The sequence below is a fragment of the Neomonachus schauinslandi genome, chromosome 1 (genome assembly GCF_002201575.2).
Source record: "Neomonachus schauinslandi chromosome 1, ASM220157v2, whole genome shotgun sequence".
Classification (NCBI taxonomy): Eukaryota; Metazoa; Chordata; class Mammalia; order Carnivora; family Phocidae; genus Neomonachus; species Neomonachus schauinslandi.
This window is the reverse complement of record NC_058403.1, coordinates 80,987,880-81,011,022: the sequence shown is the minus strand read 5'-3', so window position 1 is coordinate 81,011,022 and position 23,143 is coordinate 80,987,880. Positions and strand designations below refer to the sequence as shown.

Sequence of the window (23,143 nt, the reverse complement as noted above, 5' to 3'; positions counted from 1 at the left end):
TCGCTGCCGGAAAACATTACCTTTCTTGGGAAAATTTAGAAAATACTACAGCTGTTATTTCAGTTCACGCCAGACAGAAGACCCCCTTTTTTTTTATTTTTTTACCTGCCAACCAACCGAAGAAAGGGGTAGGTGGGTAAGCAGAGATGGAAGAAGGCCAAAGTACAAAAACAAACATCTCTGAGTCTCAGGTCTTTCCCTGTGCACTCCCGAGTTCATGGCTCCAACTACATCAAATATAACAACTAACAGCAAGATTCCAGGGCAGCACTGGTGCTCTTCAAAAGGGACACACACCCTCTGTATACAAACTAGAGATAGAAACCTTTATTTCACAACTTTGTCATAATTCACTTTCTAATAAGACATGTACTGGGGACAGAGTTTAAAATACTGGGAAAGCTAGATGCCGGGTGTCTTCCAGGCAGGAGCAAAGATGTGGTCGCTCCAGGGCCGATGTGTTCCTGGGGCTCTCCAGGCAGCAGGGGCCACACGCACCAGTCTCATCCAATCCCAGTTTTACTTAGAGCCGCCTCCTTTTTTGGGGCTGTTAGTCCTCATTTCATGCCAAATTTTCACTAGAGGCTCCCTGTTCTTCCAAATGAGTTCATGACCGTAAGTAATATACCATCTGGGGAAAAGAAAAACAAACCAGGTTCAACATTCAAACAGTATGACATACAAATGTTAAGTACCATGATGATACCAAGTTGACATTTAAAAAATTGAATGCCATGGTCATTTACTATCTTATTAAGTAGCTGATTAATTTATTTGATGTAGATCAATGATTCACCTTTAATATGGAGTATGTGAAAGGCCAAAGTGGGACGGACTATGTACGGCACCCACTACTGTTGATTCACCACTGCAATTAAGCATCAACTCCCTCCCCATTAAGACACGAGGAAACCAAGTCTCAGAGAAAATTTGCTCAGGGACTAACAGCTTCTAAGTGGTCAGTCAAGGACTCACCTGAAGGTCAGACAGATTCTAAGCCTGGTCTCTCTTTACTACATTAAATGTAAGAAATGTCAGCATTCGGGGCGCCTGGGTGGCTCAGATGGTTGGGTGTCTGCCTTCGGCTCAGGTCACGATCCCAGGGTCCTGGGATCGAGCCCCGCATCGGCTCCTGGCTCGGCTGAGAGCCTGCCTCTCCCTCTCCCTCTGCCTCTCTCCCTGCTCATGCTCTCTGTTTCTCAAATGAATAAATAAAATCTTAAAAAAAAAAAAAATGTCAGCATTCGAGGTCACTGATGATGGCTTCAATAGCTTTTTTTTAAAAAGATTTTATTTGAGAGAGCATGAGAGAGCACAAGTAGGGGGAGGGGCAGAAGGAGAAGCAGACTCCCCACTGAGCACACAGGGTTCAATCCCAGGACCCTGGGATCAGGACCTGAGCCGAAGGCAGACGCTTAACCGACTGAGCCACCCAGGCGCCCTAATGGGCTTCAATAGTTTAAATGCTTCTCCTCATCTTCCACCCGCTACACAAAGGGTCATCTGCTGATCCAAATTCCACCCATCTTTTAAAATAAAATATAGTTCCAATCCCCATTCTGCTATTTAAAACTGCCTAAAAGCAGCCTGAAGCAATGAACTGAGGAAGCGGAAGCACCGAGAGGCTTAGTAATTTACCCTGCCCAAAGCTGCACAACTAGGGATCACCAGAAAGGACACCAGGACCGAAGTCTGACTCTGAAAGCTGTACCCTCACCACCACTGTAGCACCTCGTGAGCATCTAAGTTGAGGAACACACAGCTGAGTGACCAGTGAGCAGGGCCTGCCTTTAGAAGCCCATAGGCCTAGGTACTACAAGCCCAGAAGCTCTACCTGAGGGAGGCACAGTCTTAGCAGAACTCAGGGGCACCTCTACCACCTCCTCTCCCGGGCTGGGGGAAAGCTGGGAGGGCTTCCTGGAGGAGGTGGGGTTGATTTGGAATGGCTGTTATTGAAAGCTGCTATAACTGAAACCTTTATTTTTGCCCTGGTTTGCCCAAACAGATTTCATGTTCCCTGAGGCAGAGACCAGACTGTGTTAATCTTTGCATCTCCCCAGACACCTAACTGAAAAAATGCTCTATTTAAATGGCTTAGATTTGAGGCGCCTGGGTGGCTCAGTTGGGTTAAGAGGCTGCCCTTGGTTTGGTCATGATCCCAGGGCCTGGGATCGAGCCCCGCATCGGGCTCCCTCAGCGGGAAGCCTGCTTCTCCCTCTCCCTCTGCTCTGCCTGCTTGTGCTGTCAAATAAATAAATAAAACTATTTAAAAATAATAATAAATAAATGGCTTAGATTAGTATCAAAATATCAGTTTAATGTTTCAATTTTTATGTTCTGAATGTTTATTATAAAGTATTGAATCTTTTTTAAAGTACTTGAATCTTAACATTCACTATAGTTTTTAAATGGTCATGAAACTAGTCACCATTAAAATGTTGAAAAATAATAAATTTACAGAAAGGAAAAAGACATTAAAAAAACATGCAAATTAAAAGGCATGTTACAAAATTCTTTTGGGCTTAGTCAAATTTTTTGGTGAACTCAGAACAAGAGAAAAAGGATCACCTAAGATTCAAATGCAATTGTAAAACTCTTGCAAGAAATGAATCACTTGTCAGGAGCTCTCCATTTATAAAGTGCCTTCCCAAATCTTTGTAACCCTCTTATTTCAAGCAGAGAGCCAAATACTTTAATATTACAGGTAAACTGTTCTGTAAGTTCAAATATAATTGGTCATTTGGCTAAATTAAAATTAGGAAGACACTTTAAAGTGACCAATTTCTAAGTTTTGATTTGGTGTTTTTGGTTTGTTTTGCAGCAGCTGCACAGCCCAGTGCTCACTCTGAAACTCAGCTCTGCAAGGACTAGCTGTGTGACTTCCAACAGTTCCCTTCTTTAAAGCAGTTTCTGGGGCGCCTGGGTGGCTCAGTCGGTTGAGCGTCTGCCTTCGGCTCAGGTCATGATCCCAGGGTCCTGGGATCGACTCCCGCATGGGGGTCCCTACTCAGCGGGAAGCCTGCTTCTCCCTCTCCCGCTCCCCCTGCTTGTGTTCCCTCTCTCGCTGTGTCTCTCTCTGCCAAATAAATAAAGTCTTTGAAACAATAAAATAAAATAAAGCAGTTTCTTTTCTGTAAAATGGAATACCTCACAGGATCTAAGAGTATTAAATCAGTTCTTAGCTTGGGCACACAGCAAATATTCAATATATGTTAGTGATTACTACTGCAAAAGTACAAGGTGAGGGACACAGAGTCAAGGAAATATGCAGGAGGACACTAATGGAATCTTGACCATCAGTACTGATTTCTAAATCTTTAGCTTTATTAATTGAATTAAAGATGTTGGAAAAGATGAATTTTGGATATGACTGAGATCGAGTAAATGAAAGGAGTTGAAATTAGAAACAGCAAAGACAAAGGATTCCTTTGCCTTTCAGATCCTGTACTTTAAAATACATTTGATCCAGGGCGCCTGGGTGGCTCAGTCGTTAAGCGTCTGCCTTCGGCTCGGGTCATGATCCCAGGGTCCTGGGATCGAGTCCCACATCGGGCTCCCTGCTCGCCGGGGGGGGCCTGCTTCTCCCTCTCCCATTCCCCCTGCTTGTGTTACTGCTCTCGCTATCTCTCTCTCTGTCAAATAAATAAATAAAATCTTAAAAAAAATAAAAATAAAATAAAATAAAATACATTTGATCCAATTATTTTCAGAATGGAAAAGGTCATCTAATTATAGTTCAGAAGAATAAAAACCTGCTGGGGAGAAGATCCTTTAAGTAGCCATGGGAGGACCCAGAGAGATACATTTAGAGTTCATAAAACAGAACCCTTTTTCCGAAGTCTTTGTTTCTCACACTGTAATATCAGGTCAGTTTCTACTATTTATAATGTGCTGCTGTTAAAGCCAGAACTCACATATGCGATTCTTTAATCATCACTGAAAATTATAAATGGCATAATGGCATTTAGTTCCACCGCCTACTGGGCAAAACTGCTCCACTTAGAATAGATTTTTCTTCTTTTTTTAATTAAAAAACTTCAGTTTTCCATTGTCATGAAACAAAGTAAAAACCAAGTAAGTGCCACAAAAAGCAACATTTATGCAGGAAAAGATAGTCCAACAGGGGATCCAGTACATCATATAGACAATGACTCTGCTGAAGGGACTCTCATGGTCAGACAGGCTCCAGGAGTCCTGAGGAAGTTGTGACAGAGTCGCCCCAGCGCTACTACGTTTTAGGCAAAATTCCATTGTGTGACGCACAAACGGAAGATCTTGTGAACACTATGCTATTGTACTCAATATGGTGTGATGGAGGTGGGAAGGACTTTGGATCTGGGTTTAAATCTTTGCTCTGCTCCTAGCTGTCTGACCTGGGGAAGATCACTTCTGAGCCTGTTTCCCCATCAGTAAAATTGAAGTAATAAGAGTAGAATGGAAACCACTAGCTCAAAGCCTGCCACCTAACAGATGCCCAGTAAGTGGTCAACACTGGTTTATGATCCCCAGCCTCCATTTATTCAGATAGCACACACCTGGACACTTGTCCCAGGCAGAGTGTCCACTCTGTGTCTGCCCAGCACTGGTGACAGGGAGGTGGGAGGTGAGTGGTGGCAGGAGAGAGCAGGGAAAGGAGAGGGCAGCGCACACTGCGGGTGGGGAACAGTATCCCAATAGGGGCCAGGAACCCTGACAGCTCCCGAGTTGGGGTGAGCAGAGGTGAACGGTAGGGTAAAGGCACAGCATCTCTACAAATGACTGAGGCTGGGGCAGGACTGCTCTTCTTCCCCTTCCACCTCACGTGGTGAAACTGGGCCAGGCCAAAGCCAACCATGTGCAAGTTTTCTCGCCCTGCCCCCCACCCAACTTCCCCTGCTCCCATCCCAGAGTTAACGGCCTTGCTCTGCCTTCCTAAGGTGGGCGGGGGGAGAGGACCCAAGAAGGCAGCGTAGCAATCAGTTATGCTCAAACTTACATTCCAAAGAGCGCTCCCCCAAGATGTGCCGCATGATCAAAAAATTTCCATCCCAGGACCATTCCTGCTGTATCCATGGCAATAATGGCTTTTAGGGCCTGAAAGCCAGCAAAAGAGAACAGAACTGGTACAACTTTGATTCCTCCAGCATTGACATTTCTAATTTAAGGGCAAGAATTCAGTTAATGTAAAAATATCACTACTGTCCCCAGTACTTCACTTCATAAACATACTCACATTCCCTGCTGTGAATGTGAACATTGGAAGGAAGATAATGGCGAGCCTCCCTTCCGGGATCTTCGTGCAGACAGCAGCAAGCACGGTCATGATCGCGCCTGACTGCAAATGAACACACGCGAACACACGAAACTCTCAATGTGCAACTGTGCAGTGACTACAGTAATGCTTTTTCCACAAAATTTATAAGCCACACATTTCTAGGGTGAGCACTAAGCTTAAAAGCTTTCAGTTATTAACGTAGAAAATATCAGGCAAAGGGGCTGCAAGTCCACTGCACGGTAACCATCTGGACAGAACGAGATGTACAACCACCAGCATGTGAGTGCTTAATGAACTTCAGGGTTTCATTTAATGACTAAAAAGAAATTCTTAAATTTCCACAAAGCCACTTCACCCAGAGTGTGACATGAATTTGCCCAAAGAAACCCACATGCATGAACTTCTTCCAAGTATAATGCTTTATCTTAAAAAAAAAAAATCACATGAAATTTGCACCCTACTTCATAATAAAACTAACCATTTTCTTTAAAACCTTTGAGCAAATGTTCTGCTCCAGGAAAGCATGCCATGTCTATCCCGTGGCTCTGCATGACCCACCCGTCACAGCATCCTCCCAGGGACACACATGCATCTGCCTGCCTGAGAAGCACTTCTCCCAACAACCTCATATTAGAGAATAAAAATCTAAATGTCAGGGTGCCTGGGGCTGGCTCAGTCAGTAAAGCATGCAACTCTTGATCTCAGGGTCGTGAGTTCAAGCCCCAGGTTGGGCCTAGAGTTTACTTTAAAAACAAAAACAAAACCCTAAATGTCACAAGCTTATGATCAATAAGTCAACCATTTCTTGTTATAGTTGAAATTCTTGTTGTAGTTGAAATTATAATGGCTGTATTTTTTTTAAATCATGTGTTTTTCCAGGTTGCTATATAATCTTCATAACTTAAATGTATAATGGCTATGAAATATCTTCCGGATAAATAATGCTAATTTAACTAAACTCTTAATGTTAGACATGTTCCCACTTCCTCTAAATGGTAGAATACTTGAGAAATTAGATCATAATCCCTAGTTCACATTAAATCTCACAATAATCATTCATCCAAATACTTGAGGCCTACTTTGTATCAGGCACGATGTTAGATGGTGGGGGTATAGAGGGGAACAAAACCAGCAGTCCCTTCCTTAATGGAGCTTACAGAGGAGCAGAAGTAAAAACAAAATATGCTCAGCTATGATGGGGAAGTAGGGCATACTATGGCAGCACGTGGAAGGGAGAGCTGATGTAAGCTCAGGGGTCGTAAGTGACATCAAATTTTGCATGGAAGGGTTACCAGGCACTGGCCAATCTTTAGAAGGGGAGGAGATGAGAAGAGTGTTCCAGGCAGAAAACCAGCTTGAACCAAGCCTGGAGATCAGAGAGTACAGTGAAGGGGAAAAATGCAAAGAAGCTGAGTGCAGCTGGAGGCCAAGGAGAGAGCAAAGGAGGCCAGCGCTTTAACTTCACTCTTCTTCTGCCAAAGTTCTCAGTTCTAGTCACTTATTTTTATTTTTTTTTTTTTATTTGACAGAGAGAGAGACAGCTAGAGAGGGAACACAAGCATGGGCAGAGGGAGAGGGAGAGGCAGGCTTCCCGCTGAGCAGGGAGCCCGATGCGGGGCTCGATCCCAGGACCCTGGGATCATGACCTGAGCCGAAGGCAGACGCTTAACGACTGAGCCACCCAGGCGCCCCTCTAGTCACTTATTAAAAATAATACAACTCTGGGACACCTGGCTCACTCAGTTGGTAGAGCATGTGACTCAATCTTAGGGTTGAGTTCAAGCCCATGTTGGGTGTAGAGATTACTTAAAAGTCTTTAAAAAAATAAAAAATAAATATAATAAATAATAATAAAACTTCCATGAGGGACATTCTACAAAATATATTCCCACTATTCTTCAAAAGTATCAAGGTCATGAAAGACAAGGAAAGACTGAGAAACCATCACAGACTGGAGGATACTAAAAAGATATGATAATTAAATGCAATGTAGTATCCTGGAACAAAAAAAAAGAACATCGTGGGAAAATTGGAAATCCAAATATAGTCTGCAGTTTAACAATGCTTTACCAATGTTAATTTTTTAGTTTGGTAAGTTATGGTTATGGAAGATGTTAACATTAGGAAAAGCTAATGAGATGTACATCTTCACTCTTTTAACAACCATCAGAGCAAAAACTGATTCAAGCCAGAATAATCAATGGATGCTATTTAAGGGGGGTGAGGAGGGTGACAAACAAGAGATCCTGATACTTACATAAATCCCAAAAGCACCTTCTCACAAATTACAAATTTTAAAAGGTAAACAGTAACTTTACAGTAGAGAAGCTGGATAACAACCAGTCAATAAATGGACAATAAGGGGCAAATGGGCATTATGTGTCTCCAGTTGTGGTACCCAAGGGCATAACACCACTCGTGTAGCATTCCAACCAAAAAACACACCATCAGCATCTCATCATGAGGAAACAGACACACCCAACTGATGGACATTCTATTAAATAACTGACCTGTATTGTTCAAAACTGTTAATGACATGGGGAAAAAAAAAAAAAAAAAGAGCTGACCAAAAGCAACAAGTAGGACTACAACAAACCCAAAACCTTCTGTACAGCAAAGGAAACTATCAACAAAATGGAAAGGCAACCTTCCAAATGGGAGAAAATATTTGCAAATTATATCTGGTAAGGGATTAATTTCTGAAATAAAGAATTCATGTAACTCAATAGCAAAAAAACACGATCCAATTTAAAAAGGGCAGATCTGCAGATATTTTTCCAAAGACGACATTTAGATGGTCAGCAGACACATGAAAAGGTGCTCAATATCACTAATCATCAGGGAAATGCAAATCAAAATCACAATGAGGTATCACCTCACACTTGTTAGAATGGCTATTATCAAAAAGAAAATAGTAAGTGTTGACAAGGATGTGGAGAAAAAGGAAACCTCATGCACCACTGATGGGACTGTAAATTGGTGCAACCACTATGGAAAACAGCATGGAAGTTCCTCAAAAAATTAAAAACAGAAGGGCACCTGGGTGGCTCAGTCAGTTGGTCATCTGACTCTTGATTTCAGCTCAAGTCATGATCTCAGGGTCTGGAGATCAAGCCAATTATGGGCTCCGTGCTTAGCACAGAGTCTGCTTAAGATTCTCTCTCTCTCTCTCTCCCTTTGCCCCTCCCCTCACTCGTGCACTCTCTGTCTCAATAAATTATTAATTAAATCGTTTAAAAAATGTTTAAATAAATTAAAAACAGAATTTTCATACGATCCAATAACTCCACTTCTGGGTATTTATCCAGAGACACTAACTCAAAAAGGTATATGCATCCCCATGTTCATACTAGAGTTATTTACAACAGCTAAGATAGGGAAACAACCTAAGTGTCCATCGATGAAGAAAATGTGGTGTGTACACACACACACACACACACACACACACACACACATTATTCAACCATTAAATTAATAAGAAGGAAATCTTGGGGTGCCTGGGTGGCTTGGTCAGTTGGGCGTCTGACTCATGATTTCAGCTTGGGTCATGATCTCAGGGTTGTGAGATTGAGCCCTGTGCTGGGCTCTGGGCTTAGCATGGAATCTGCTTGGGATTCTCTCACTCTCCCTCTGCTCTGCCCCTCCCCCTTGCTCATGCACGCTCTCTCTAAAATAACAAAATAAGGAAGGAAGGACGGAAGGAAGGACGGACGGAAGGAAGGAAGGACAGAAGGAAGGAAGGAAACCTTGCCATTTGTGACAACATGGATTGACCTTAAGGGCATTATGTTAAGTGAAATAAGCCAGAGAAAGAAAAATACTGTATGATTTCACTTATGTATGGAATCTTAAACAAAAAGCAAGCTCATGTATGGAGAGAACAGACTGGTGGCTGCCAGAGTCTGGGATGTGGAAAGCCAAAATGGGTGAAGGGGGTCAAAGGGTACAAACTTCCAACTATAAAACAGGTAAGTCATGGGGATGTAATGTACAGCATGGCAACCACAGTTAATATTACTGTGTTGCATATATGAAAGTTACTGAGAGAACAGATGTTAAAAGTTCTTATGGCAAGGAAAAATATGTGTAACTATAAATGGTAACAGACTTACTCTTAACTATGTTAACTAGAATTACTGTAATCATTTTGCAATATATACAAATATCAAATCATTATGTTGTACACTGAAACTAATACGTTATGTCAATTATACTTCAATTAAAAAAAAAAAAGGGCTGCGGAAGGAAATGTTCCAGCTTTTAGAAGACCAGAGCGACATAACCACTAAATGCAATACATGATCTTAGAGGGGAAAAAAATAGCTACTAGACATTATTGGACAACTGACAAAGACTGGAATATGTTCTATAAATGAAGTTAAAGTATTGTATCAATACTAAATTTCCTGAATTTGATAACTGAACTGTGGAAAGATACAAGAATATTCATATTCTTAGAAATATACACTGAAGTATTTAGGGGTAAAAGGGCATGATATATGCAACCTACTTGCAAACAGTTCAGAAAAAATAGTATGTATATACAGAGAAAATGGTAGTGAAATGTGGCAAAATGTTAAAAACTGGTGACTGTGGTTCAAGAGTCTTTTGCAGTTCTTTTCAAAGTGAAACACAGACTTAAATGTAAAACATACACTGATTATGTACTTGCAATTAAGATGTGCATATAATTTTTTGTTTCATAAGTAAATTTTTATAAATAATTCTTTATCCATATAATCTTCATAACATATCATTGTTCACATGTGTGACTTTTTTTTGCACGATGAATTTTAAATGAATTTGCTCTAAGGGGCTTTGTGTTTCCACAAGCTAGTGAGTACAGCTAAAAACCCTGGCATTACATGTAAAACAAACATGTAAAACAAAATAAGACTCTAAAAGGCTGAGAGAAGAAAGCAGACCAGCAAGGAACCCTGGGATCCAAGGAATGACACAGTGGTGAGTCCCATGGGTTTTGGCCTCACATAACTCAGACTTGGCTCTGGAGAACCTCATCACCTGGAAACATCAAAGAACTGAGACAAAATGGGTCCATCCCCACACCCTAAAATGCTCTCTGTAGCCAAAGGACCAAGAAAGGGTAGCCTAGCAAGACAATCAACTCTTAGATAATAACCACTCTACACCGGCCAAACAAAAGAACTAGCTGCGGCCCAATCCCCATCAACAAAGGCTGAGGGGACAGCCTAGACTTCTACCCTTGCAGACTGCAACCCGGCATCCTAATACTGTCGACAGGGTAGTGTCAGTGGAAGTCATGTGGGCAGCAGTAACAAGGCCCTGTTCCTCCTAGTCAGGAGAGGTCTACAAGGAGACTGAACTCCCAGTCCTGCCCTTTAGTAACAAGAGCCCTATCCCCTAGGTGTCAGAGGAGGCTGAGTAGGAAACCTGGACTACTTCCACCTCACCAGACACTAATGGTCAACACATCCCTTCCCCTCATCAGAGCAGTGTCAGGGGGCAGCCTGATAAACAATAGATTTAAATAAGATTCAAAGTCTCATAATATCCAATGTTCAGGTTTCATTTAAAAATCACTCACCATACCAAGAACCAGAAAAATCTCAAGTTGAATGAGAAAAGACAATAGACCCCAACAAGATGATACAGATATTGTCTGACAAACATTTTGGTTTTTTTTAAGATTTCAGAGAGAGAGAGAGCATGCGAGCGTGCAAGCGGGGGCGGGGGGGGGTGGCAAAGGAAGAGGATCTCAAGCAGACTCCCCACTGAGCGCAGAGCCACTCGGGGCTTGATCCCATCCCATGAGATCATGACGTGAGCCAAAACAAGAGTCAGCTGCCCAACCGACTGAGCCACTCAGGCGCCCTGTCTCACAAACATTTTTAAACAGCAATTATAAAAATGCTTTAATGAGCAATTACAAACATGCTTGAAATGAGTGAAAAATAGCACAGAAATAGAAAAGTTCAAAGAAACAGAAGACACCATGAACAATGTAAACTTTAGAACTGAAAAATACAGTACCCTAAATAAAAACACTCAATCAATGGGCCAAGGCAGAATGGAAAAGACAAAGAAAATAATTAGTGAACTTGAAACAGAATAGCAATTACCCAGTCTGGACAACAGAAAGACAAGACTGAAAAAAATTAACCAAATTTCAGGGACCCATGAAATTATAAGTGATCTAACATCATGTCATCAGAGTTCCAGAGGAGGGAGGAAGAGTGAGGATGAAAAAGTATTTGAAATAGTAATGGCTGAAAATTTCCAAAAGACAAACTCTAGATTCAAGAAGCTAAGCAAACCCCAAACAAGATCAACACAAAGATATCCATGACAAGACAGGGTCAAACTTCTGAAAACTCAAGACAAAGAAAAAAATCTTCAAAGAGATCAGCAACACCTTACCTATAGGCAAAAAGCTATTTGAACAACAAAGGATTTCTCTTCAGAGACTATGGAGGCCAAAAAGAAGTGGCACAATATTTTTCGTGTGCCAAAAGAAATGTCAGCCTGGAATTTTTTATCCAGTGAAAATATCCTTCAGAAATGAAGGGGCAGACATTCTCAAAGAAAAACCTAAGAGAATTTATCACTAGCAGACCTACCTAAAAGAATGGCTAAAGGAAATTCCTTCAATAAAAAGAAAATGATAGATGGAAGAAATCTTGAAACATCAGGGCAGAAGAACAATGGAAAAAGTAAAAATTATGCATAAATACAGTAGTTTTCTCCTCCCTTGGAATTTTCTAAATGATGCTTAGTGGTTGAAGCACATATAACAACAACAGTGGCCAATATTCTAAATGTACGCAGAGGAAATATTTAAGGCAATTATAATTTGAGGAAGATACAGGGATGAAAATGGAGGTAAGGTTTACTTCACTCAACCACCACCAGCACACTGTGATAAGTGATGTGTGTGTGTGTGTGTGTGTGTGTGTATACAGTCATGTATATATGTTGCAATACCTAGAGCAGCCACTAAGAAAGTTATACAAAGAGATACACTCCAAACACTATAAACAAATCAAAATGGAATTCCAAATCTGTTCTAGTGACCATTTTATTCTACTTGCAACCCTGTAGGAAGAGACTAGATACTTTCCTAATTTAGCAGAGAATTCACTTTATATACAGATTAAATCAGTGATACTTTAATCAATGAAGTTACAGTAAGTTATCATAATGTTGGTGAGCAAATTTGGCCTGTGATAAGCTGTAACATCAAGTAAAAAAAATTCCTCTAAAATTTTAACAAATGCTGTTTCCTACAACGAACATTTTATTGATCTTTGCCATCTCAAGATTAAGGGTCACATTTCACAGACAATAAACTTGAAAAGCACACTAGAGAAAAGCTTCCTACCCATAACTACTAAAAACCAATTTTTAAGTGGGATTCAGAACACACAGAGCTCTAGCTAAACAAAACCCTTACCAAAATGCAGTCAGTATTCTTGCTCCCTAGTGCCAATATGTTAATTGACAAAACAAAACTTTGTCAATAGTATTTTTTTTCCAGCTTTCTCATTAAAAATGCCATTATTCCTGGCGATTTTGTTTTAATTACTGGGGACAATAATTTTATCCTGACATGGCTCTACAGAATTTTGATGACTAACAGGAACTCCACAATTCTTAGTACATGCTCCTTACTATGCTAAGCATTCTAAACACACCTGCACTGAAGATGCAAAAGAGAGGTGTTATCCCCATTTTATATAGAGAAGCTGAAGTTCAAAGAGGTTCAGTAATATATGTTCTAGAAATCACAAGTAAGTGACAGAGCTGGAATTCAAACCAGTCTAATTCCAAATATCATATGCCACACTCTTTTCATCTTGGATTTCAGTTTCTTATTTATAAAATGAGAATAACACTTGTCTGAGGGCACATGAAAATGCCCTCCCGGGGCACCTGGGTGGCTGAGTTAGTTGGGCACCCGACTCTTGATTTCAGCTCAAGTCATGATCTTGGGGTTGTGGGATTAAGCCCGTGTCGGGCTTTGCACTCACTAAAAAGTCTGCTTGAGGATTCTCCCCCTCCCCCCGCCTTGCTCTCTTTTTCCAAAGTAAATAAATAAATCTAAAAAAAAAAAAAAAAAACCCTCCCAGATCCCCTCAGTTAATGAGAAATGTCTCCTCACTCTTAGGACACCCAAACTCCTCTAGAGATCACTCAGCCCTTTTGGTGTGTATTATGTATGTGTATAATGTTTTTTCCCCAACCAAAGTCAGAGTCCATTTATGATTCACCCCAGTGGTCTTCACTGCCTTCACATAACAGATTCTTAGTTGGTGACTGAGGTAAAGGATAGGACTTGAAATATGTAAATTATACCAGCACCAAATTTTATATATAAAACATTCCATGCAGGGAAAAAGGGGTGCTTAAGAAATCAAGTAGGTGATAGGAGAAGATACAGGTCTCACTGAGAAATTAAGTACACACAAATCTGAGGAACACACACATTATGGGATGATTACCTAAGAATTCTTTTTCTAAAAATGAACCTTCAAGAAGTTTCTTTAAATATGAAATCCCCTATATGAATGCATTTAAGTGATTTGCACTTAAATATGTACAAAATGAATGTGTAGTCTTTAAAGAAATGTTATGCAAAGATTTCTATGTGCCTAGAAATCTGCCATTTAACTCAAAAAACACATTTGCGTTTTGTTTTTTGTATTTTTGTTTTTAAGCATCCAGAACATAACGCCTAAAGACAGGAATTGTGATCATCTTGCTCACTGGCTGTATCCCCAGTCTCTAGTACAGTACCTACTAGTCTAATCTGCGTAGCAGACACTCAAATAGTGACTAAACAGAAGGATATATACCAGAATCAAATCTGTAATTATTTTCAATTTTCCAATGCTAGATTAGGCTCTCTGGTTTTGGGGATTGGACACCCAACTGTTCTGACTACTCTTGATTTGTACTTTTCCAGTAAGTATATATAAATGACCAACAGTTAAAAGCTATGGCCTGGAGTTTACAAGGCTCTACAAACGTATGAATTCTAAATTAGATACAGATTAGTTAGTAGTATTGTTTCAAATGTTAATTTCCTGGCTTTAATAATTTTACTGTGGTTCTGTACTTAACAGTAGGGTAAAGGGTATATAGAAGTCATTGTAATAATTATGCAACTTTTCTGTAAGCCTAAAATTATGTCAAAATGAAGTTAAAAACTAAATTAAGAAAATTTACATTAGAAATACTTACTGCACCAAGTGATGGTCCATACCTTCCTGTGGCGACTTTACATATATAACTGACAAAATTGGAAATAACACCTGTGAAATAAGTCACATTTTGATAATTTTAGTGAAGTATAAAAATGGTTTCCATTTCTGATCTCCACCCCACAGAGACTAACAGTGTCGGATTTCTGCCTGGGTCAGTACAAGGTGCAGGCATGAATACCTAACTATCACTTCAGATATATGTAAGAAAAAGTTTGACCAACTGTACAACTTACTTACTGAATGACATAAGGTCATTCACTTTACTTCTCAGTTCTCATTTTTCTCATCTATAACATGAAAGAGACTAGTTCCAAACCCACCAACTGTCTGGGAATCCTCTGGGCTACACTCCAAACACTAAAATCAGATTCTCTGGAGTGGGACCAGGGAATCTATATTTTACTCAGCTTGCCAAGTGACTCTGTTGCAGATCTAGACTAGATGATCTTTTACAAGTCCCTTTGGCTTCAATGTTATCTAAGCTGAATACGGCTCATTTTTAAAACAACTTCCTAGAGAGCAGGAATTAATGGCACCTGAAAAAGACCCGTTTGTACCTACAACAACACAACTAGTGCTTGGGGAAAGAAGTATACACTTCTGTCACAGGCCAAAGATGTTGCTCAGTTTCTAGTTTTGAGGGATCAGATGCATGGATATTTAATTAAAACTGATTAAAATCAGCACCCATTCTGGGCCTTGTGGTAGACGCTTCTATTTAATCCTTTCTACAACCCCTTGTCATGAGAGAGTATCATTATCCTCAGAGAGGTGTATAGTCTTTTCTGCAACATCACACAGCGAGTAGCAGAAATAGGATCTAATAAAACTAGGTCTTCTGACTTCAGGCTCTCAAGTGCTTTTTTTCACACTACAGTATGATTCCCAGATATACGGTTTTTAATTTTTTTTATTTTTTAAAAGATTTTATTTATTTGTGAGAGTGCATGAGTGGGGGAGAGAGCATGGGCGGGGGGAGGCACAGAGGGGAGGGAGGGAAGCAGAGGGAGAGGGAGGGAAGGAAACTCCCTGCCACAGGGCTTGATCCCAGGACTCCAGAATCATGACCTAAGCTGAAGGCAGGCACTTAACCAATTGAGCCACTCAGATGCCCCAATATACTGTTTTTATTTTTATTATTATTATTTTTTAAATTTTATTTATTTGACAGAGAGACAGTGAGAGAGGGAACACAAGCAGGAGGAGTGGGAGAGGGAGAAGCAGGCTTCCCGCCGAGCAGGGAACCCGATGCGGGGCTTGATCCCAGGACCCTGGGATCATGACCTGAGCCGAAGGCAGACGCTTAATGACTGAGCCACCCAGGTGCCCCCAAATATACTGTTTTTAAATGAAGGGATTTTTAGGGGCGCCTGGCTGGCTCAGCCAGGAGAGCATGTAACTCTTGATCTCAGGGTTGTGAGTTGTTTTTTTGGGTATAGAGATTATTAAAAATATAAACTAAATTTTTTTTAAAAATTTAAAAAAAAGGGATTTCAGAAATGAACTTTTATGCTGTGTGGTTTTTAATTAAGTACATTCTGCAAACAGAGAGGTAAAATTTAACTGACCACTTGCCAGTTTAGTAGCATCTAGGAACCTGGAATCCACTACTACCATTTCCTACTTGAAATAAGGAAATGATGTTATCTCCAGGACCGACTGGAGTGATTCCAGACTAAGATATATGCTTGCAGCAAAGATAGAATATAAACTCATTCTTTTTTTTTTTTTTTTTTAAGATTTTATTTATTTATTTGACAGAGAGAGACACAGCGAGAGAGGGAACAGAAGCAGGGGGAGTAGGAGAGGGAGAAGCAGGCTTCCCGTCGAGCAGGGAGCCCGATGCGGGGCTCGATCCCAGGACCCTGGGATCATGACCTGAGCCGAAGGCAGACGCTTAACGACTGAGCCACCCAGGCGCCCCGAATATAAACTCATTCTTGACCATATTACAAAGTTCTGATCTAAAGCTTTCTGGAAACTGAACACACTGTGGTAAATGAGCTTAAGGTTATTTAACAAAGATCCAGAGGATTGGGCGCCTGGGTGGCTCAGTTGGTTAAGCGACTGCCTTCGGCTCAGGTCATGATCCTGGAGTCCCGGGATCGAGTCCCACATCGGGCTCCCTGCTCGGCAGGGAGTCTGCTTCTCCCTCTGACCCTCCTCCCTCTCATGCTCTCTGTCTCTCATTCTCTCTCTCGCAAATAAATAAAATCTTAAAAAAAAAAAAAAAAAAGATCCAGATGATTGAGACAGCCAGGAAGTCTGGGAAGCACCTATTTATAAAACGGTGGACCTGAGCTAAAGAAACCAAAGCCTAACGAGATAAAAATGACATTCTTAAATTCTACACTAAACCTTAACTCCTGTCTATCCTGAGTTAAAACTAAACATACTAAATAATCTAAGAAGAAACCAGCAAAATGAGAAGCAGAAAAGATAACCCCATCGGTCTGTGGTATCCTTCTCTATAGACAGTTTGTACAATTCTCTATTACAATCTTCATGTGTAGAATATGGCTATAATCATTCCCTTCCTTCCTTCTCCAGATAGGTGAAAGTGTTTATACTCTGAAAGATCCCCAGATTAAAGCTTATTACCTGCAGATAAGTAAACTGCCATGAACTGCTCCTGGCCCAGAATGTTCACTATGCTGGAGGAGAAGCTCCACAAAACATACATATTTGCAGCCATGTGAAACAAGGAGAAATGACTGAATGTTGACAGCAACATTGGAGAACAAAGGACCTCTACAAGAGAAAGAAAAACAGTCTGGTAATCATAGGACACACAGCCATGATCTAAAAATGATCTGTTTTTAGATTTTTTAGATTTTTTTCATTACTGTTACAAAAAACTAAAAATAGGAAACAAAAAGAGCAAATTTTAAATAAGATGGTTTATCATAGTATTTTTCAAGGTGGTGAAAAATTCTCTTAAATTTCTTCTACTTAGTAAGCAACCAATAAAAATTCTCAGTTCAATGAAAGCAACTTATCCTTACGGCAAAAGTTACTTAGAAAAAAGAATTAGTAAATTATTTCAATTACAGATATGAAGTTGTATATAACAGTATCCTCCAAGAGTAAACTTGTAGTGATCATGGATCTTGGGTCAACATATCTACTATGTGCAAGGCACATTTTAAGTACCTGGGACATAAGACTAAGAGAGATGAGGTCCCTTTCCTCAAGGAGCTTACAGTCTATCTTCTGGATTTTGCTTATAATTGTTGACAAGTAACTCATCCTTTTTATAGCATTTCAATAACAAAGCATATTTCTTTCATATTATCTCTACATCACAATAAAGTCATAAGTAGACTTACTTGAGGCTGGGTTAGATGTGAAATATCTGATCATTGTCCGCTGTAGAGAAGGTACTCTCCATAAACAGAATACAAAAACATTTGCTGCTATGATACCTACAAAATAAAGATATATAATTTAGGGAGGTTAAAAACAGGAACAAAGAAAGTCTGATGGAAAGTCCACCTGAATAAGATTTTCTACCACAATTGTTTACGAGTATTATACACTGGGGAGGGGGGTGAGGGAGGGCAAGTTAAGGAAAGTAAGTGAAATCAATGTTTTTAAGCATCAAACTAGGGGCGCCTAGGTGGCTCAGTTGGTTAAGCACCTGCCTTTGGCTTAGGTCATGATCCTGGAGTCCCGGGATCGAGTCCTGCGTTGGGCTCCCTGCTCAGTGGGGAGTCGGCTTCTCCCTCTGACCCTCTCCCCTCTCATGCTCTCTCATTCTCTCTCTCTCAAATAAATAAAATCTTTAAAAGAAAGTAAGTATCAAACTATATGCACTGGTACAGTCAGAAAATTCCTGAGAAACTGCAAATGCTCTAGAAGCTGACTTCCTTCACTTAGATCCATATTTTACTTCTATGGAACAATTTACTCTTCTCAATAAACAATGATCAGATCTATACTTATTGTTTGAAAATGGTCAAGCCAGAGACAAGTAATGTACAGAATTGGGTTCTTTGGCCAAGACCAGAAAAGCTATATTATATAATATGCTTCTTTTTTCACAGGGAATAATATACTTCTTAAACTTATGGAAACATCTATGTATCATCTGGGTAAATGAAGATCCACTTGTCTGAGAAAAATACTTGTTAGATAAGAAGTCAGGAATAACCTGTAAGAATTTTCCAACTGCTTTTGAAACTGTTTTCATGTGGGAATTGGGTGACTGTTTCATTTTTCTGCAAGAACTGATGTTGCTAAAACTACCACTAAATTGAGTAGGTTTATTATTTAATGATAGAATTAACTACTCAGTCACATTTTCGTGAAAAATTAAGTTTTTCTTAAAAACTACAAACTTTAAAAACACACTAATTTTAAGGTACCACGACTCCTTGCCCATGTAGTAGGCACTCATCTACTTGAATTAAAGGAATTTAAACATTCATTCCTCCAGTTTCTTTCAGCAATAGGCAATTAGCCCTTTCAGCTTCTTCAATGACGGTAAGCACTAATTCCAGCAACATTCTGGTAAGAGGATCTATTTTAGAAGATATTTATTGTATAATCCCCACTGGCTGCTACATCTTGGAGTTACCTTTGGCTTCTATATTTGCTCACTCTGTAAGGCTCCCAGCTATACTTTGGCATTACTAGTCTCTGCAGTGTTTGCTCTCCCATTTCAGCATTAGGCATTTTTTAGAGATTCTAAGACATTTTCTCCATTTTAATACCTGTAATCAGGATGCATCTTACAACTGGTGGTGTGTCAAAACACTTTCAAAGATGGTGAGGAGAACAGTATTCATTAAAGGATGAGGAAAAGAGGTCACAAGCAAGGCAAGTAAGAGTACCATGTAAACCTCCCAATGAGGAGTCTGAAACCCTGGGCAGGGAGGTGGGCAAAGGAAGGGTGGAGCCTCCTCAGATGGAGGAACGGATCTCAGAGGGTTTATCCTAAGGAAGTGAGCAGTGATTAGTGCTGCTCGGGTTTTCTTAGTTTCTTTTTAGAAGAGTTACATATCTTTATAACCCAGAGAATTCTCTGAGGTCTAGAGGTTGCTGGACATGGTGATTGGTATCTTGGCATAAAGAAGACCCAAGAATGGTCTGGCCCCAGGCTTCCATGATCACAAAGATAATCAAGGCTATACAGTTCGCTCCAAGTGCGGTACAACGCAAGATGGGGCCCCTGATCCTGCCTGCTAGGCTGGAAAATGGCAACAACTACCCTGTGGGTTCCGCAGGCTACTTTCCGAAACCAGCGACATACAGCCTACACTTCTGGATATTGCAAGCACCACAGCACTGCACAGAAGTAGAGAGTGTCTCTGGCTGAAGAGATTACAACTAGGGAAAAGACTTGAAAAAGGGTAAGATAACCAAAGATATCAAGGTTAACAGTAACCAAAGAGTTAACATCACCAAGTTTTCAACCAAATTGTAAGAGGCATTTTTTGGTGAATCATGACAGAATATTGGCACTGGAACACATTGTAGTTAAACCCCTCACTTCAGAGACCTGTGATCTATGGTTAAGAATCCTGTCAGTGAACAACTGAACATACATACCCAAATTATACACACAAATCACTGTAATACACTCACAAATTAAAAAGAAATTACAAAAGTAAAATGCAGTTATTTTCTTCCACACATATCCCATTTTTCAAAAATTATAGATGAGAAAACGGAGATACAAATTTTCAGAGCCAAATTCAGTGGCCAAGCCAGAATTCCTAATCTAGAGCTCTTTCTACTATACACAAAGACATGGATAGCCAACAGGATTACTTTTGACCTTGGTCTCTCTAAGACTTCAGACCAGACAAAGGGCTCTTTATCTAGGAAACAGCATGCATGGTTGGTCCCCAGAAGCCAGTGAACAGGAGAGGATATGTGGTAATCCTGGGTTGGAAGCAGCACTGCACACTGTCTAACAGTATGGGTAATGGAGCCCAGCAGAACTGACTCTGTCCTACACTATAACCCAGGCAAAAAGCCTAACCCCTCAGCCTCAGTTTCCTCTTCTGTAAAATAGGGGTAATAAAACCGCCCTTTAAGAGCCGAGTGCTGATTAAATGAGAAAGCACAATTAAATGCAGCACTCAATGAAAACCTAAAAATGAGAAATAAAGTAGGGAATGGCCTTTTCTGGTCTGAATCCTAGGTATGCCACTTAGTAGCTTTGTGGTCTGCAGCATTTCATCGCCTTCACTTTAGTTACCTCATTTGTAAAATGAAGATAATACTTCCATATCTTATAAAAGTTGTAGTGAGGCTTAAACAAAATACTACATGCACCTAGTATGCAGAAACTCAAATCATGGTTCCCTCCTCCTCCTCTTCCTTTGAGAGGTAGAACTGCTTAAGGTCTTTGCTTGTTTCTCCACTTAGAAGTGTTACCTCCTCCTGACTCAGTAAACTCTTGGACAGGCTTGACACTGCTGATTTGGAAAGTCTGCTGTTGCCTCAACACCTACCTTTACCAAAAGGGATGCAATGGATTACATTAGTGAGAATAACAAAGTAAGGACCTTGAAAAATTCTCTCCTTCAAAGGCAATGAAAAAATTGGCCAAAACTGTCAGAATCAACTTTTTCAGAACTCTGGAAACTAGTTAAAAGCTTGCAGCAACTCAGCATTTAAGAAAAATGGTGAATTTCAATAGGAACAGCAAATTTTGGGCATTTTAACTTGCCCTGGTCCCATCCCTTACTTTCCAGCTACAAGTTGAAGCTAAAAGCTATGAAAACAATCCACATTTCCCATGCAGCCTCACAACCACGAGAGGGAGCACAGGGAGCTGGAACTCTTTCAAAGCCTCATTCCCAAAGAATTGTTATCATCTGACCTATCTGATAATAGGGAGGGAATAATAGTTCCCTGCAAGACCCCATTTGCAAGGCTGTCTATATTTGACCTGACTGGAACCTCAAGTGCAAAATTCCTTTTCCCAGGGGGCATTTGTCAAAAATAATTACAGGAAGGTGTTTTAAGTTCATGGCTGCCTAAGGTGGTGGATAATATTTGGAGTAAACAAGAGACCAAAAATCTTAAAAGGAAAAGCTGAGGAATGAGATGTCCACAGGAGCTTATAAAACCTCAATATATTGCTGGGATCGTGTATACCATAAGCATAACAAGAAAAAATAGACTTTAAGACAATATTTGTTACTAGACACAAAAAAAGGACATTATATAATGATAAAAGATATAACATCTTGATATATCAATACAGCTATTATAAACATACATGCTCCTAACAATAGAATCCCAATATATATAAAGCAAAAACTGAACTAAAGAGAGAAATAAACAGTTCAACAATAGTTGGAGACTTCAATACCTTATTTGCAATAACAGAGTAGATGATCAGCAAGGAAACAAGACTTGAACAACACTATAAACCAGCTAGGCCTAACAGACATCTATAAAACACTCAACAGGGGCGCCTGCATGGCTCACTCGCTTAAGCATCTGACTCTTGATCTCAGCTCAGGTCTTGATCTCAGGATGGTAAGTTCAAGCCCCGTGCTGGACTCCACACTGGGCGGGAAGCCTACTTAAAAAAAAAAACAAAACACTCAACAAGACAATACATTCTTGGGACACCCAGCTGGCTCAGTCAGTAGAGCATGTGACTCCACATTGGGTGTGGAGATTACTCAAAAATCCAATCTTAAGTGGCACCTTCGTGGCTCAGCTGGTTAAGCATCTGCCTTCAGCTCAGGTCATGATTTCTGGGTCCTGGGATAAAGCCCTGTGTTGGGCGGGGAGTCTGCCTCTCCCCCAACTTGTACTTCCTCTCTCTCTCTCAAGTGAATAAATAAAATCTTTAAAAAAAACAAAATCTTAAGAAAAACCACAAATAATATATTCTTTTCAAGAGCACATGCAATAGTATCCAGGAGAGACCATATGTTCAGCCACAAAGCAAATCTCAAAAAATTTTAAAACACTGAAATTATACAAAGTATGTTCTCTGACCACAATGGAATGAAATTACAAATCAGTAATACATTGGGAGAAGTCATAAATATGTGGAAATTAACACACTCCTAAATAACCAGTAGGCCAAATAAGAAATCAAGTGGGAAATGAGAAAGTACTTTGAAATGAATGAAAACAAAAATATAACTGGATTATGTTCCACTAAGATTCATATATTTAAGCCCTAATGTGATGTTTTTGGGGGATGGAGTCTTTGGGACGTAATTAGATTTAGATGAGGTCATGAGGGTGGGGGGCCCCCATGATGGGATCAGTTTCCATATAAGAGAGATACCAAAGAGCTTGCTCTTGCTCTCTCCCCCCTGCCATAGGACACAACAAGAAGGTGCCAGAAGAGAGAAGAGAGTTCTCACCAGAATCCAACCATGATGGCACCTTGATCTTGGAGTTCTACCCTCCCAAATTTTGAGAAAATAATTTTCTGTTGTTTAAGCCACCCAGACTATGGCATTTTGTTATGACAACCCAAGCTGCTAAAACAATACTAAAACTGTATTACAGAGTACAGCAAAAGTAGTGCTGTGAATGTTGCATTAAAAAAGAATAAAGATTTCGGGACGCCTGGGTGGCTCAGTCGGTTGAGCGACTGCCTTCGGCTCGGATCATGATCCCAGGGTCCTGGGATCGAGTCCCGCATCGGGCTCCCTGC

The 23,143-nt window shown here is 40.3% G+C and overlaps 1 protein-coding gene across 4 annotated transcripts in view; it reads right to left on the bottom strand.

The window, feature by feature from the left end:
* Positions 1 to 305: 305 nt before the first annotated feature.
* PARL (presenilin associated rhomboid like) overlaps positions 306 to 23,143 on the bottom strand; it is a 49,134-nt gene continuing 26,296 nt past the window's right edge. Inside the window, exons 5-10 of one of the 4 annotated variants that reach the window (XM_021692329.2) lie at positions 17,829 to 17,924; positions 17,101 to 17,250; positions 14,477 to 14,547; positions 5,213 to 5,314; positions 4,976 to 5,073; positions 306 to 631 (exon numbers count right to left, since the gene is read on the bottom strand). In XM_021692329.2, coding sequence (XP_021548004.2) covers positions 520 to 631; positions 4,976 to 5,073; positions 5,213 to 5,314; positions 14,477 to 14,547; positions 17,101 to 17,250; positions 17,829 to 17,924 — 629 coding nt within the window. In that variant the 3' untranslated portion in view covers positions 306 to 519. The remainder of the gene's footprint in view (positions 632 to 4,975; positions 5,074 to 5,212; positions 5,315 to 14,476; positions 14,548 to 17,100; positions 17,251 to 17,828; positions 17,925 to 23,143) is intronic. The other 3 variants (XM_044914710.1, XM_044914712.1, XM_044914713.1) reach the window with 3 other exon arrangements.